At 42.0% G+C, this 16,366-nt stretch overlaps 1 protein-coding gene across 1 annotated transcript in view; it reads left to right on the forward strand.

Annotated features, from left to right (window-relative positions):
- LOC143658522 (uncharacterized) overlaps positions 1 to 6,152 on the forward strand; it is a 31,411-nt gene extending 25,259 nt beyond the window's left edge. The window contains exon 5 of the mRNA XM_077130549.1: positions 966 to 6,152. Within this exon, the coding sequence (XP_076986664.1) occupies positions 966 to 1,849 (884 nt within the window). The 3' untranslated portion in view covers positions 1,850 to 6,152. The remainder of the gene's footprint in view (positions 1 to 965) is intronic.
- The last annotated feature ends 10,214 nt before the right edge of the window (positions 6,153 to 16,366 follow it).

The following is a 16,366-nucleotide window of genomic DNA, read 5'->3' on the forward strand; positions in this document are numbered from 1 at the left end:
CTCCCAGGCAAGGGGAGGGCATGTGTCTAGATCCATGGCACCTCTGTATCTAAGCTCCCCCCCGCCACCCCTCTTCTAGCTTATGTTTTGTGCTGCCTGCCTATGCTGGGAATCATCATGGCCACTACTTATGTGGGCCAAGGGCTGTACTTACAAGTTCCTCCCTCTAGTTTTTTGAGGTGATATTAATTATCTTTGCTGTAGTCTATTGTGTGCTGAGTTGCCATGGGTCAGTGCTAGCCATTCACCTGGGGTTGGGGAGAAAGTCCTGGTTACATCACAGGGTGGACATGGCAAGATTATGTCAGAGGAGGCCTGGCCATGCTGAGTTGCATCTTGGGGAGGGTGTGCCATCAGGGCTGTGTTCACATCATACCAGGAACCTATCCTCTGACCAGCAGTGTTTTGGTGCATAATCCCTGGCCACACCTCATTTCTACCTTTCTTCCTCATCCTTGACACTTGGCTGGATTGTCATTTCATTTCTGACAGTCCCTGGATGCCCCCACCTGTTCAGCTTCCATACCATTTTCCTGTCCAGTGTTCCTTGTGCATGTTTTCAACACTGATACATAAGATAAATGTGTCTTGAGGTATGCCCATAACCTTAAATAGTCCTTGAATACCAGCTTCTCAGTTTCAGTTGGATTTTCCTGGACTTAGACTCAAACAACCTTCAGCACATCGTGGGCTTGTCACTGATAGAAAGGTCCTACTGAAGACTCTCACCATCCTGGTGTTTTATTCCATCCTTGTGTCCTTTGCCTGGTGAGGACTCCCCAAATCTGTATTCTTCAGAGGCCCACAACTGTGAAGCAGTCACGTACTCAGTTTGATCCCAGCGCTCTCATTGTCAGATATATTCCACGTACTCATTCCTTGGTGTGTCTTATACACATTTGTGCTTGGACTTCTCCCTTTTACCAAAGTGTGTATGCATTTCACCAGAATTTTTCTGCTTTCAGGTTGTTGGCATGGAATGGAGGATGAGGAGATACCTTCTGAGCAGAGTGTTTCTGGAGAAGGAACGTCAGAGATCAGGACTTCAAAGGCTGGTCCTTCCACCCAGAAAGCCTATCATTGTGAAATGTGTGTCCCATCTACTGTCTTAAAAGACATTAGACAGATCTCTGGCCTTTTTAAACACCAGAGAATTCACACTGGTACAAGGTCTTACGGATGCAGTAAATGTGGAAAATTCTTTATGTACATCTGGAGTCTCATAAAACACTGGAGTGTTCACACTGGAGAAAGGTGTTATGAGTGCAGTGAATGTGGGAAATCCTTTCAAGACAAATCTGAACTCATTCAGCATCAGAGAGTTCACACAGGACCAAAGCCTTATGAGTGTGGGGAATGTGGAAAATCCTTTAGGTATAGCTCCACCTTCATTCGCCACTGGAGAGTTCACACTGGAGAAAAGCCTTATGAGTGCAGTGAGTGTGGGAAATCTTTTAACCAAAACTCTAACCTCATTCGCCACCACAGAATTCACACTGGAGAAAGGCCTTTTGAGTGTAGTGAATGTGGGAAATCCTTTAAAGACAAATCTGAACTCATTCGCCACTGGAGAGTTCACACTGGAGAAAGGCCTTATGAGTGTAGCAGATGTGGGAAATCCTTTCACCGCAGTTCTGTCCTCATTCAACACCAGAGAATTCACACAGGAACAAAGCCTTATGAGTGTGGGGTATGTGGGAAATCCTTTAGCCAAAGTTCTGGCCTCTTTCAACACCAGAGAGTTCATACTGGAGAAAGGCTTTATGAGTGCAATGAATGTAAGAAGTACTATAGCAAAAAATCTGACCTCATTCGACACTTGAGAAGTCACAGTGAAGGAAGGCCCTAGAGGTGTGGGGAGTGTTATATTTTCCTTGTTCAGCAACCCACACTGGGGAAGAGCCCTTGTGATGAAGTTTTCTACCTGAACCTCATATATCTTTATGTCAACTTCCTCTTAAGTTCCAGGTATATGAGAAGCTTTAAGGAACTGCATTGCACTTTGTAGCCTACCCAGAGCCCCTACCAGATTTATATCATTGCCAGATTCTGTGGCAGAAGCCATTTCACTTCTTCCACTTGGTGGGTCCATAAAATGCACATCTGTCACTGCTCTTCCTGCTCAGGGAAGCAGACCTCTGTGCACTCCCATTTTTTGGAGGAAATCATGAGTCCTTAGGATGTCATTCCCCTCTCTCTGCCTAGTTACAACATGTTTCTGACCCAGTTTGGACCCAGAAAATCCATAATGATTGTGCAAGTAGCATGTAGAGAGAGAAGGGTGACCTTTCTCGGGAACATGTTGATCTCACGTGAAGCTTGTGATGAGTTTTTCCAAGGTGCCAAAATCTAGAATCTGCCTACTGCACATTGCCCTGGTTTGTGCAATAACAAATGTCTTTTTGTTTAAATCCTTTAATCTTGGGAGTTCTATTCGCTGTGTAGGGTATTTCAAAGCAGAATTGGGCTATGCCAGCATGGAAGGGTCAGAACTTTTTTGTAGGGTCCCAAATTTTGTGTGCCTCAGGGAATATTATGATACCAGAAAATAGCTCTTTCTCCAGTTTTGGCCTGGTTTGCACTGCTGCCTGAAACTACCTGGAGAGAACCTGTGGGGTTTGTGATACTAATTTGTGGTTTATATGCCAGGATTTTTTGCAGGTTCAGTCCTCTATGAAGAGAGACAGTTGTGACAACCTCCAGTATTTCTGAGGACATGATTTTTTTTTCTCCTTTTCACATAAAGCCCATACTGTTGAGGGTAATTTCTTCTCCTGGTACAGCAAAGGAGTCTTGTGCCCTGGTGTTCAGATTTCAGTAAGCTAGTGTCCCTGGTTGTAAGATGATTGGGTCAGAGGGTACCATAATTGCTATAGAAAGACTGTATTAATAGAGAGTGGAGGAGAATGCAGCAAAAATTCAACAGCATGTGCTTCTTCTAAAAGTATATCCACGCTTGTGGGATCAGTGTGTACAGGAATTCTGAGGCCTTCCATACTTGTCTGTTTCCTTTTGCTGATATCTTTGATGGAAAATATCCTAAGGGTTTGGTAGATTTCCCATAGCCTGTGTGAGCTCTCACCTCAAGGCCATTGCTGCACAGGTAGGAAAATAAGGACAGAAAAAAGTATGATCACATAATCCAGGGATGTGGCTTTTGTGAACCAGCCAACATTCCTGTTGTCTCAGGTGAAAATGGTCTTCATTGCTTACCAGTATTTGCTTCCATCAATTCAAGAATGTTCCTCCCAGGGCTGAGATGGTGTAGACTGGATAGGATTTCCAAACATGAAGTTCAAAAGAAAGTGGGAGAACCAGAGTTTTGTTTTGAACCATTAAAAAAAATTTGGAGGGATATGAGAAGCTTTAAGACGCTGCATTGCACTTTGTAGCCTACCCACGGCACCTGACAGATTTACATACATGTAAACTTGTGAGACCATGATCTCAATCATGATAAAGAGCATGCCTGTCACCCATATGTTTACCTTGTGCCCTTTTATAATCTCTCTCCCTACTCCCCTCAGCCCTTCAGAAAACCATTGATATAACTATTTTACAATAGATTAGTTTGCACTAATCCATTAGTATGATTAGTATGATTGGAATCATAAAGTGTTTGCCCTTTTCTTTCTGGTTTCCTTTTGCCATGTAATTATTTTAAGACTCATCAGTGATACTCAAGAGTAGCTCATTTTTATTGCTGCAGTAGTATTCTGTTCTTTGGATATACACTATTTGTTTATCCAATCATATGTTTATAGACATTTGAGTTATTTCCAGTTTTTAATTTATTGCATATAAAGCTGCTGTGAACATTTGCCTATAGTTTATATCTATATGTTTCATTTCCCTTGTTTTGATAACTCAAAGCATAATTCTTGAATCACAGGGTGTGTGAATATTTAGCTTTTTAAGAAACTCCCAATCTCTGATCAAACTGGTTATTCCCTTTCACAATGAATGAGAGTTCCAATTCTTCTGCGTCTCTGCCAATGCTTGGTATGGTCAATCTTTAAAATTTTATTCTTTTATTAAGTATATAGTGGTGTAGCTCGTGTTTTTAATTGCATTTCCATAAAGATTTATTATAGGGAGCATTTTTTTCATGTGCTAATTTGCCACCTGTACATTCTCTTTGGTGAAAGGCTTGTCTTTTTGCTTCTTTCCTTTTTTAAAGAAAACTTTTTATTTTTATATACTTTCAAACAGAGAACTCCAATGTATTCCTAATCCCCCTAGATATCTAGATCTACCAATTTCAAAATTTTATCAAATTTTCCATATATTGGGCCACGGTGGCTCAGCAGGCAAGAATGCTTGTCTGCCATGCCAGAGGACCCGGGTTTGATTCCTGGTGACTGCCCATGTAAAAAGAAAAAAAAAATTTTTCCATGTATTTTATCTATCATCCATCTCTCTTTTTATCAAAAAGAGCAAACACTTTATGATTCCAAAAAATTTTTAATGAACTTTATTGAGATGTATTCACATACCATATAATAAGAGTATATAATCAGTATTTCACAGTACCATCATCTAGTAGTGCATTCATTGCCACAACCAATTTTTGAGCATTTTCCTAACTTCAAAAAAATAAAAGTAAGAATAAATAAATAAATAAATAAAAACACCCTTTATCCCCCTATATTATTTACTTTTTTTTTGTTTTTATTTTCTTACTTTTCTGTCTATACCCTGGATACAAAGGAAGTGTCAGTCATAGGTTTTCACAATCACATGGTCACACCATAAAAGCTAATCATCTTCAGAAATGAAGGCTACTAGAATACAGTTCAACAGTTTCAGGTATTTCCTTCTAGCTATTCTAATACACTAAAAATTAAAAAGGAATGTCTATAATGCACAAGGATAATGTCCAGAATGGCCTCTCAACTCTATTTAAAATCTCTCAGCCACTGAAACTATTTTGTCTCTTTTCTCTTCCCCCTTTTGGTCAAGAAAGATTTCTCAACCCCATGAAGATAGGGTCAGACTCATCCCCAGTTGTCATGTTTCACGTTGCTGGGGAGATTTACACCCCTGGGTGTCATGAACCATATAGGGGTGAAGGCTGTGAGTTTACCTACAGAGTTGGCTTAGGGAGAGAGGCCACATCTGACCAACAAAAGAGGTTCTCTGGGGGTGACTCCCCATAATTAGGCATAGTTAGGAATAGGCTTAGCTTCTCCTTTGCAGGAATAAGTTTCATAAGGGTAAGCCCCAAGATAGAGGGCTTGACATATTAAATTGGTAGTCCCCAAGCTTGTGAGAATATCAGGAATTCCCCAGGTGGGGAAGTTTAATATGTCCATATTTTTCCCCAGTCCTCTTAGGAGATTTTGCTAATACTTTTTAAATTTCTTCCCAGATTACTCTGGGATGTATTGGGGCATCACACTACCCTGTAAAAACCAACAAGATCTCACTCCCTATTCAAAGTTCTGTGTAATTATGGCATTCAAGTACACTGACCATACAGGTTAAATTAGATAGTGTGTTACTGAAAATATAAATTTTGTACCAAATAACCACCTCTTCCTTTGGCCTCATACAGAAGTTGAAATTTTAAAACACAGTCAATATTTTTCTTTAAATCTATAAAAAGAAATCTTTAAATCACCACCACATTCTATATAAGGACATTTCCATTTCTTCTGCAAAGAAAAAGAGGAAGAAAGATAAGAAAAACTTAAAAGGAGAACCACCACCACCAAGAATCCCATACTGCTCCCTTTTATGCTGCTCTTAATGACTTTTAGCTTTGAAATATTGCCTTTGTTGCATTTAATGGAAGCATATTACAATGTTATCATTAACTGTAGACCCTAGTTTGCATTGATCACATTTTTCCATATTCCATCCCATTTTCAAACACCTTGCAATATTTATATTCATTTGTTCTCCCTCATGTGGAAACTCTTGTATTTGTACATTTAATCACCATCATTGTCCACTCAAGGTTTTGCTAAGTTATACAGTCCTAGTCTTTATCTTCTATCTTTCAGGTGTCATACATGCCCCTAGCCTTCTTCTAACCATACTCACTCTCAGCAACCTATTTTTGTTTTTGGGTTTAAAGTGAGTCTCTTATAGACAGCATACAGATAGGTCTTGTTTTTTAACCCATTCTGCTAGTCTACACCTTTTGATTGGGGAGTTAAATCCATTAACATTTAATGTTAGTACTATAAATGCAGTATTTTTTTTATGCCATTTTATCTAATGGATTTTATATGTCATATCTTATTTTTTTCTCTCTAACTCTCTTTACCCTTGGTGATAGTCTTCATTTCTACTCCAAACTCCTCTCTCCTGTCTTTTATTATCCGCCTATAGTACTCCCTTTAGTATTTCTTGTAGAACAAATCTCTTGTTCACAAACTCTCTCACTGTTTGTTCATCTGAAAATACTTTAAGTGCTCCCTCATTTTGAATGGCAGTTTTATCAAATATAGTATTCTTGGTTGTCAGTTGTTCTCTTTCAGTATCTTAAATATATCATACCACTACCTTCTCAGACTCATTTCTGCTGAGCAATCCAAATGTAGTCCTTATCAAGCTTACCTGTATGTGATGGATTGCTTTTCTTTTGATGCTGTCAGAATTCTCTTTGACATTTGACAATCTGATCAATAAGTGTCTTGGAGTAGGTCTATTCAAATCTGTTCTGTTTGGGGTACACTGAACTTCTTGGAACTATAATTTTATGTCTTTCATAAGACATGGGAAATTTTCAGCATTACTTCTGTGGTAGTTAGATTCAGTTGTCAACTTGGCCAGGTGAAAGCACCTTGTTCTGTTGCTGTGGACATGAGCCAATGGTAGGTGAATCTCATCTGTTGCTAATTATATCCGCAGTCGGCTAGGAGGCGTGTCTGCTGCAATGAGTGACCTTTAACTTAATTGGCTTGTGCTTAAATGAGAGAACGCAATGTAGCATAGTCTAGCAGCTTGGCATTCCTCATCTCAGCACTTGCAGCTCAGCCCGGGCCCTTGGAGATGGAGAAAGAACTCACCCCGGGGAAAGTTGTTGGAACCCAGGGGCCTGGAGAGAAGACCAGCAGAGACCATCCTGTGCCTTCCACGTAAGAAAGAACCTCAGTGGAAAGATAGCTGCCTTTCCTCTGAAGAACCAACAAAATAAATCCCCTTTTATCCAAGCCAATCCGTCTCTGGTGTGTTGCATTCCGGCAGCTAGCAAACTAGAACAACTTCCATTATCCTCTCTGCAGGTTTTCTTTCTCTTCTCCTTCTGGAATACCCATAAAACATATTCATGCACTGCATATTGTCATTCAGTTCCCTGAGGCTCTGCTCATATTTTTCCATTCTTTTCTCCATCTTCTTTTGTGTGTAGGATTTCAGATGTTCTGCCCTCTAGTTTACTAATCCTTTCTTCTGCCTCTTCAAATCTGCTGTTGTAAACCTCCATTGTGTTCTTCATCTCATCTATTGTGCCTTTCATTCCCAAGAGTTCTGTCATTTGTTTTTTTCAAGCTTTCAAGTTCTTTTCTATAGTTGCCCAGTGTCTTCTTTATATCTTTCCTATCCTTTGCCATGTCTTCCCTCAATTTATTGATTTGATTTTTAAATTTGATTTAGCATTCTTGAACAGCTTTAATTAGTTTTTCAATTCCCATATCTCATTTGAAGTATTAGTTTGTTCCTTTAACTGAACCATATCTTTGTTTTTCATACTATGACTTAATTTTTTGCTGGTATCCAAACATCTGATTTCCTTGATTGGTTTACTCTGGAAGTTGTTTTCACTCTTTTACCTAGGGTTTTCTTCTTGGCTGGCATTCTCTGTCTGTTTTTGGCATTCAGTCAACTTACTCTATACCTCTAGCATAGCTTCTATTTAACTGATCAGAATTTTTTAGCTCTTGTTTTTCTAGTTCTTGCTCTGCCTATATGGAATCTTTTTTTCTTTTTTTGAGGAGGCTATCCCTAAATATGACTGACCTCAATCAGGTTTTCCCAGACACGACAGGCCCAGGTTTCAGAAAGAGGGTGTAAATAGTATCAAATTCCCTGAAGATGAGACCCAGCAGATTGTCAAACTTCCCTATGAACCCTCTTGACTCTGTTTTCCCTATCCTGCACAGTAGGTAGCATTTGTAAGTTCACAGCCCCCCAGTGGCATAAAGTGGTGTGGTGCCTTTAATTCTCAGCAGACTCTGGCCCTGTCAAGGGTGTGGTTGAGAAAGAGGCTGAGGTAGAAGGTGGGCTTATGCTGTTTCTGTTTTCCAGCCTATGGTGTCTGAATTCTCTGGATGAGAGCCACCAGTTGAGCTAAGCCCCACCTCCCCTGAGGAAGATACATCCTTTAAGGAATTATCTCCTTCATATGACTGGTTACTTTGTCTCTCAGACATATCTAACTTTGCCTTTGTCTGAGTCAGTACTGACAATTTTAAATGCCTGAGGCTTTCTCTAATGAACTACTTAGAATAGTTTATAAGGAGAGCCAGTCCCTAGCCCCCAAGTTTCACCAGTCAAGAGCTAGAGTCGGTACCTGGCTCTCTTGCCCCTTCTCTTGGGACCCAGCCCTTTTTCAGTATTCTGAGCTCAGCCATCCTGGAAAATCTCCCTTTTCTTTTTTTTTCCATCAGTACCATCTCGTCTCTGCCAGGAGAGACCTCAGGTTTCCTTTCCTGTTTGTTTTGGATTTATCTGTGCTTGGAGCTTACTCAGAGTTCACATTTTTTAGTTAAAACTGCAGTTGGAGCTTAGTTGAACTACATTCTCTTGCTCCTGGTGGAGACTGCTTCTTTTTCCTACAGAGAACTGACTCTAAAACAGCCTGCCAGGCCAGTGGGGGAGGGCTGCCAGCCTCCCCAGTTTGGGGGCTTTCTTTACAGTTTGGTGCTGCGATCTCAGCTCACCCATCCATTCTAAACTGGTGTACAAAGTGTGTCCATTCACAGATATCCCACACACAGTTGTACCAGACAGCTCCTGGCTGTTTACTGGCTGCTCTAGAGGACTAACTAAATTCCACACCTCTCTATGCCACCATCTTGTCCCTCTTCCTCCACTTTCTGATTTCTTGAGTGTAGGTTGTATACATCATGCGCCTTGAATCTCAGTACTGCCATGATCATTTCCTAAGAAATGATATTCCAATTTTTTCACCAGTTCAAATAGCGTCCATATGAACCTTTTCTCCTCCCTTATTAGATCCTTTTCAGAATTACTTATTCCATTTAATTATTATTGCTGTTTTTTTTAATTGTGTAAAGCACAACATAAGCTGTCCCATCTCAACCACTGTCCCATCTCAACCACTCCCAAGCATACCATTCCGTTGGATTAATTACATTCACAATGTTGCAATTCCCTCATCCTCCATTACTGAAGCTTCCTCATCTCTTTAAACAGAAAACCTACATCCATTGTACCATAACTTTCCGTTCCCCTTGCCTCTGACCCCTGCCAATCTGTACTCTAATTTCTGCCTCTATGAGCTTCCATCTTTTTAATATTTTCTTTGTATTTACCATGGGGCTTAAGTTTAACATCCTAAATCTATAGCAGTCTTTTTTTTCTTTTTTTTTAAAATTTCTATAAACTTTATTATTTTTTACATTACTGCATGGATTAGGGTCTTTATTCAGTACAAATGTGATTAAAAATGATGACAGTAGTATCCTTTTCTTGTTCTCAGTCTCAAAAGGGAAGCTTTCAATATTTCACCATTAAGTGTGTTTGCTTAGGTTTCCTTTAATAGATACATCTTTATAAGATTTAGGATGTTCTCTTCTGCCTTAGTAAGATGATGTTTTTCATAATTCACAATGTGTTTCCTCAAATGCTTTTTTGGGGGCATCAATTTTGAGATTATTTTTTCCTTTATTCTGTTATTGTGTTACATTAAATTGTTTTATTTTCCACTATTAAACAACTATGGTATTCCTGAATGTTAAATCAGAAAAGATAATGCTTTATTATCTTTTTATATATTAACAGGTTCCAGGTTGCTAATATTTTGTTTAGGATTTTTGGATTGAAGATTGTGACTGAGTGCCACCTGTAATTTTCCTTTGCTATATGCTGCCTTAGCTTGCCAGGGTGAATATATCAAAATATACAGACTGGTTGGCTTGAACAGCAGGAGTTTATTGGCTCATACTTTGGGAGGCTTGAGGTCCAAAATCCAGGGTATTAGCAGACTGTGCCTTCTCTGACAGCTGTAGTGTTCAGGCGTGGCTTGCCAGCAATCTTTCACCACTGGAGATATGTCTCTTTCTGTCTCCTGGGGCTTATACGTCTGTCCAAATTTCCTTTTCTTATACGAACTCCAGTCAAACCAAATTAAAGCCCACCTTGATTTAATTTCTTCTCACCTAAACAAGATACCTGAAGATCCTCTTTACAAATGAGTCCACTTCCACAGGAAGGGGGTAAGACTTCAACTTGTTTTTGTAAGGGGCATATTTATCAAATATTAGCATAATGTTATTTTGGCTTTGGAAGTGTTTCTTTGTTTATAGCAATCTTGTTTGCTTTGATACCAGCTTAACTTCAATAGTATACCCAAACTCCTGTACTCCTTTATTCCCCCACCTTTATGTATTTCTGTTTGCAAATTATATATTTACATATTATGAGTCCAAAACCAATGAGTCATCATTGCATTTTATGCTTTACCTTTTAGATCCTGTAGAAGGTAAAAAGTGGATTTACATACCAAAAATAAAATAGCACTGGCATTTATATTTACCCATGCCATCACCCTTAGCAGAGATCTTTATTTTTCCATGTGGCTTTGATCTACCTTCTATTGTCCTTCCCTACAAACCTGCAGGACTCTTTTTAGCATTCCTTGTAAGGCCAATGTGGTGGTGATGAACTCCCTTAACCTTTGATATATCTGAAAATGTCTTAATCTCTACCTCATTTTTGAAATACAGTTGTGCTAGACACAGAATTTTTGGTTGGCAATTTTGTCTTTCAGTGCATTAAATAATACTCCACTGGTGTCTTCCCTCCATGACTTCTGATAAGAAATTGACTCAATCTTATTGAGGCTCCCTTGTATATGGCATATTCCTTCTCTCTTGCAGATTTCAGAATTCTCTCTTTTTCTTTGGCTTTCAGTAGAGTGATTATAATGTGTTGCAGTGCCGGTCTAATTGGGTTTATTCTGTTTGGAGTTCAGTGAGCATCATGGATGTATATATTCATAAATTTTATTAAATTATTATAGGTTAGTTGTCAACCATTATTTCTTTGAAAATTCTCACTACCCCTTTCTTATCCTTCTGGACTCCCACAACGTGTATATTGGTGCTTTTGATAGTGTCCCACGTGTTCTCTACACTCTTTACTTCATTCTTCCCTTTTTTTTAGTTCCTCAGACAGGATGATTTTACTTGTCTTGCCTTTGAGTTCATGGATTCTTTCTTCTGCCAGCCCCAATCTGCTATTGAAGCCGTCCAGGAAAAATTTTATTTCTATTACTATGATCTCTGTATGGTTCCTTTTCAAAATTTCTATCTCTGTGTTGATATTCTGTATTTGTCCATCTGTCATTTTCCTGATTTCCTCTAGTTATTTGTTCCTGTTTTCCTTTAGCTCTTTGAGCATTTTTTAAAAGTCCTTGATATTTTCCAGGTCTGGTCCTCCTCATTAATAGTTTCTAATTGTCCTTTGCTTGTGCCATCACTTCCTGTTTCTTTGTATTGTTGTAATCTTTTGTTGAAACCTGAACATTTTGATATTTTAATGTATCATCATTGGAATTCAGGTGCTAAGGCATCTATTCCTTAAACTTGAATTCACCTAAACTTATGACAGTTTTTCTTGAATGCCAGGAGTCAACAGGAAAAAAAAAGAAAGGAAAAAGGAAAAGACCTTTCCCAATCTTTTGGAGCTGCTGTCCTTAACACCTTATCCATACAGTGAGTTCAGAGAGTAGCTCAAGGCCAAAGTCTAGGGGCCTCCTTCATCCTTTCTGCTCTTGCATCTTTTCTTGGGCATGCACATGTCCTGGGAATTGCCCTGTTTATAAAAATACAATGTCCCATCTTCCCTAGGAAAGATTCCTCAGAGTCCAGGGCACTTGACTCTAAGTCTTACTGCCAGGAATTCCTTGCTCCAGGCAACCATGATAGTCTGCTCTCTCCACGGCTCTGGGAGCTGCCTTCCACATGCAGGGCAAGTTCTGGGATGGGGAGTATAAGACAAGTGTCCTGGCCCAGTCCCTCGGGCCGCCACCAGAATGACTGAGCCAGACATCCATGCTCCTAGTGAGTGCACGGTGGTTACTCTGTCTTCTCTGGAATGTGCCCAGGGTCTGCCTTGGAGGATGGGCTGGCTCTGCACTAAGCTGGTGAGGGGATGGGGTCAGCCACCAGAGCACCACAACCTGTTACTGCTGTAATTTGCCTTTTTTCTTGATTCCATGCTCAGTCTATTACTGCAATCCTTTAATTGTTTTCTGTTCTAATTTGAGAATGCTGTTTCTGCCAGTTCTTGCTGGTTGTTCAATGCTTTTGTGGAGGACAGGGCCCTGAAGCTTTTTACTCCACCATCTTAGCTGGGGTGGGCTCTGTCTATTTCCTTTTTTTAAATGAACTTAGATTATTTTGCTATTCATTAAATAATAACAAGACTGAAACAACAAAGATGTGTTATAATTTCACTCATTTTTCAATGACAGGAGTGGCTGCTGTATAGAATAATTGTTTTTGAATAATGGAAGACTATTTCATAATTTTTTTGCTCATTTTTTGTGCTGTGCAAAATGTAATGCATATATATATATATATATATATATACACACACACACACACACACACACACTTTTATGTTTAATCTACATTAACGTAGTGGCCATATCTTAAAGTCTAGCCATTCAGTAATACAATAAATCAAGCCCTGCTTTGTTATGTTTGCTACTTTCTTGATTTAGATACTCCCAGCCTGCTCAGTTTCAAACTGCTAACTGATGTCACTGAACATGGAGATGGGAAGAATTGCCAGTAGCCCACACCATTATATTCTATTTCCAATGTGCTGATAATAATAATCTCATTATCAACAAATAATATTCATAACAATTGATCTTAAAAATATAGATAATAAAGCAGTAAAGTGATTATAAAATGACAAGTTTTGAATTTCTTCAAGCAGCTTAATTGAGGTATAATTTATTTAAAGTAGTGTGTACATACTTAAAATATACATTTTGATGTTTTGATACATGCTTACACCCCTCAAACCAAAAATTTTCCTCCTGTCCTTTTTGATTCATCCTTCTGAAGATATAAAATTTCCAATACAATGACATAATCTACCTTTGTAATGAGTGTTCTCAAATATATCCAGAAATGGGGGGAAAAAAAAGTTATTAAACACTGTGAACCCTTCCCAATCTTTCATTATCATAAAATCTTCCATCATTATTGATCATTTTGTAATCATTCTTGTTTCATCTATTCCCACACGTATTAGTGTATTTTATTTATAATCCCTTACATCATTTCACTATGCAGTACCTCTTCACAATGCATTTGTACAGTGTAAGGACCCTTTTATAACTAAAAACTTTTTGCACAATGTTTACATATTTTTAAATATGTGTGTTATCAGCATTCAATGATATTATTTGTTCTTTAAGAAAGGTTGATTGTAGTCAGCCTCCAGAATGTATTCTCAGCTTTTAGTAAGTGTGCCTTTTAAGTCTCACCCTGTAGACTTACATCGTTTACCTTTAACTTCTTTTTCATTCATATTAATGTCACCAGCCGTTTCTCCATTAGAACCTTAAGGTCTGGCAGTGCGCTGAAGAGGGCCAGCACAGGGGGCCGGCCCACTCCCTGGCACCACCTGGAGATGCGCAGGTGGGAGCTGCTTTAACCTGGGCAGGAGCCTGCGTTGTTGAGCAGCTCTCCACTGCGGCTGCCTAGTGCTCCCGGCTTCAGAGCAGGTGCTCCAACTTGGCTTCCCGTCGGAGGTGATTGGAGCTCTGAGGACTTTGCCAGACATTAAACTGCATTTCAGCGGGAGGGGTGGGGATGGGGGAGCAGCGGAGCTCAGGGCCCCTGCCAGGGGGGCAAGGCTGCAGGGAAAGGAACGTAGGGAGGGTAACAGCGGACTCCCCAGTGATGAAACTGGGTGACAGCTGGGTATGGAGACACCCTGAGGCAGCGTTATGGGGAGACTAGTAGGCCCTGAGCTGCAAGTCACTGCGTGCTGGGCCAGGGTCAGCGACTTATAGGGCCCCAGGGGGGCTGGCGGGGCCATCCCGCTGAGTCTGCACGAGGGCGCGGGACGCCGGGTGGAGATGTCCATGTCCTTCGGCGGCCGGTCAGTGCGACGGGCGAGAGCCCCCAGGAGCTGGCACGGGGGACCACGGGGCGGCGACCCTGGGCAGCGGGGTGCCCTGTGCGGTCAAGGCCGGCTCTCCTGGGCAGCCGACCCCTGAGGCAGCTGGAGGGGCACGTGGGCTGTGGGCGGGAGGCCCCAGCCCCTGGCCCTGCGCTGTGGTGGGGGACGGCCCAGGTGCCTGGCAGGCCCTCTGGCCTCCTGTCTTCTGGCCATTATGGCCAGAGGCTCCCAGGGCAACCGTGTATCCGTTTCCTGCGTGGCGCTGGGGCTGGGGGAGACGGTTCGGTCCTGGGGGCCCTCCGTGGGGGTGGGGGCACTGGCCTTGGGTTCCCGGTGGGCGGGGGTGGGGTCTTCCCAGCCTGGGGTCCCACCGGGACCCCCCCCCCCCCGCTTCCCAGGTCAGCTCAGGGTGTGCGCGGTGGCCATGAAAAGCACAGGAGGCAGCAGACGGCAGTGGCAGGTGACAGTGGCAGGCAGCAGGTGGCAGGTGGATTGTCAGGCGGCAGGTAGAGTAGCAGGTTGAGTGGCAGGTGGCAGTGGCAGGCGGCAGGTGTAGCAGGCAGCAGGGGGCAGTGGCAAGTGGAGTGGCAGGTGGCAGTGGCAGGCGGCAGGAGGCAAGTGGAGTGGCAGATGGCAGTGGCAGGCGGCAGGAGGTAAGTGGAGTGGCAGGTGGCACTGGCAGGCGGCAGGTGGCTGGCGGGGCCCGGCTCTTCCCCTGGCGAGGGGCTAGGTTCCCAGGTGCCCCGGGCCTCTCCGGCGTGCAGGCGCCTCCCCGAGCCCTCGGCAGCGACCGGGCACGGCTCTTTGGACCCGTCGTGCCCCAGGCACTGGCTTCCCCCAGCCTCCAGACCCGCGCGCGTCGTGCACTCCTGCCGGAAACCAGTCATTGTCCACCCCTCTCCGGGCCTCTCCACCACCTGGGGAGTTTTAACACCGCCCCACCCCCACCCCCACACCAGAGATTTTGTACCGTTTCATCTGGAGTCCCGAGCAGGCATCCCCTGGTGGCCATGACCCCTGGGTGGCTGCGATGTACGGACTTGGATTAAGTAAAAACCCCGCCCGCACTAGGAGGCGGCGGAGGGAGAAGCTTCAAGGTCGCCTCAGTGCCGCACAGCTGCGATCCCCCGCGAGGAGGGCAGGGATGGCCAGCTGGGCACTGCAGCAAACGGGGAGAGCGGGTCAGGCAGAGGCCTCATAAGAGGTCAGCTCTCCTGGCACCGTGGCCCTCCACCTTCCCTCTCTCCCTTGTATGTAGATTACTAGAATAAAGTTTTAAAAAGAGAGGCAGAAAGGAAGGATCTCACAACACACCAGCCTAGGAAGAACCATGGCGCAAAGTTAATAGGACAGTGATAAAAATGTTCTCATCAGCTGCAGCAAATGTACCACACCAATGCAAAAGGTTAATAATAGGATAGGATATGGGAACTCTCTCTTTTATGCCTGGTTTTTCTGTAAACTTACACCTTCTCTGATTAAAAAAAAGAAAGAGAAAGAAAATAAATGAAAGCAAAACAGTAAGAAGTTAGAATTTTAGGTAATTGTGAGAAGCCTCTTGGAAGATAAGATTCGAATTGAGACATTGAGACCAAAATTATGAGGAAGCAGCTGTGTGAATATAATAATAAGCAAGTTGAAATTAGTAGCTAATGGAGTGCTTTGGGGGTGCCCCATCTGCTCCCTTTCCATGCAGTAACTAATTTAAACTGCATAATAGCTCTATGAGAGGGGTTCTATAATTACCACCAATTTTCAAAATGGAAAACTGAGTACAGTGCAGTTTTTCTCCAAGTAATTTGTCCAAGGTCACACAAAGTCAGTACACTGGAACTGGGAATTAAATCCAGGCAACGTGACTCCAGATGTGCATTTAGCCACAAGGCGCTGGTGACAGTGGGAAAGTTATGGAGAATGGTGAAAAAGATACATAAAGATTCTGACATAGGAAAAAACTTGGTTTAAAGAAAGAATATGCTTACTAAGCTATATTGTAATAATTTGATATTATCAGAAGCACCTTTGA

This window comes from Tamandua tetradactyla, chromosome 16, assembly GCF_023851605.1.
Source record: "Tamandua tetradactyla isolate mTamTet1 chromosome 16, mTamTet1.pri, whole genome shotgun sequence".
NCBI classification, from domain to species: domain Eukaryota; kingdom Metazoa; phylum Chordata; class Mammalia; order Pilosa; family Myrmecophagidae; genus Tamandua; species Tamandua tetradactyla.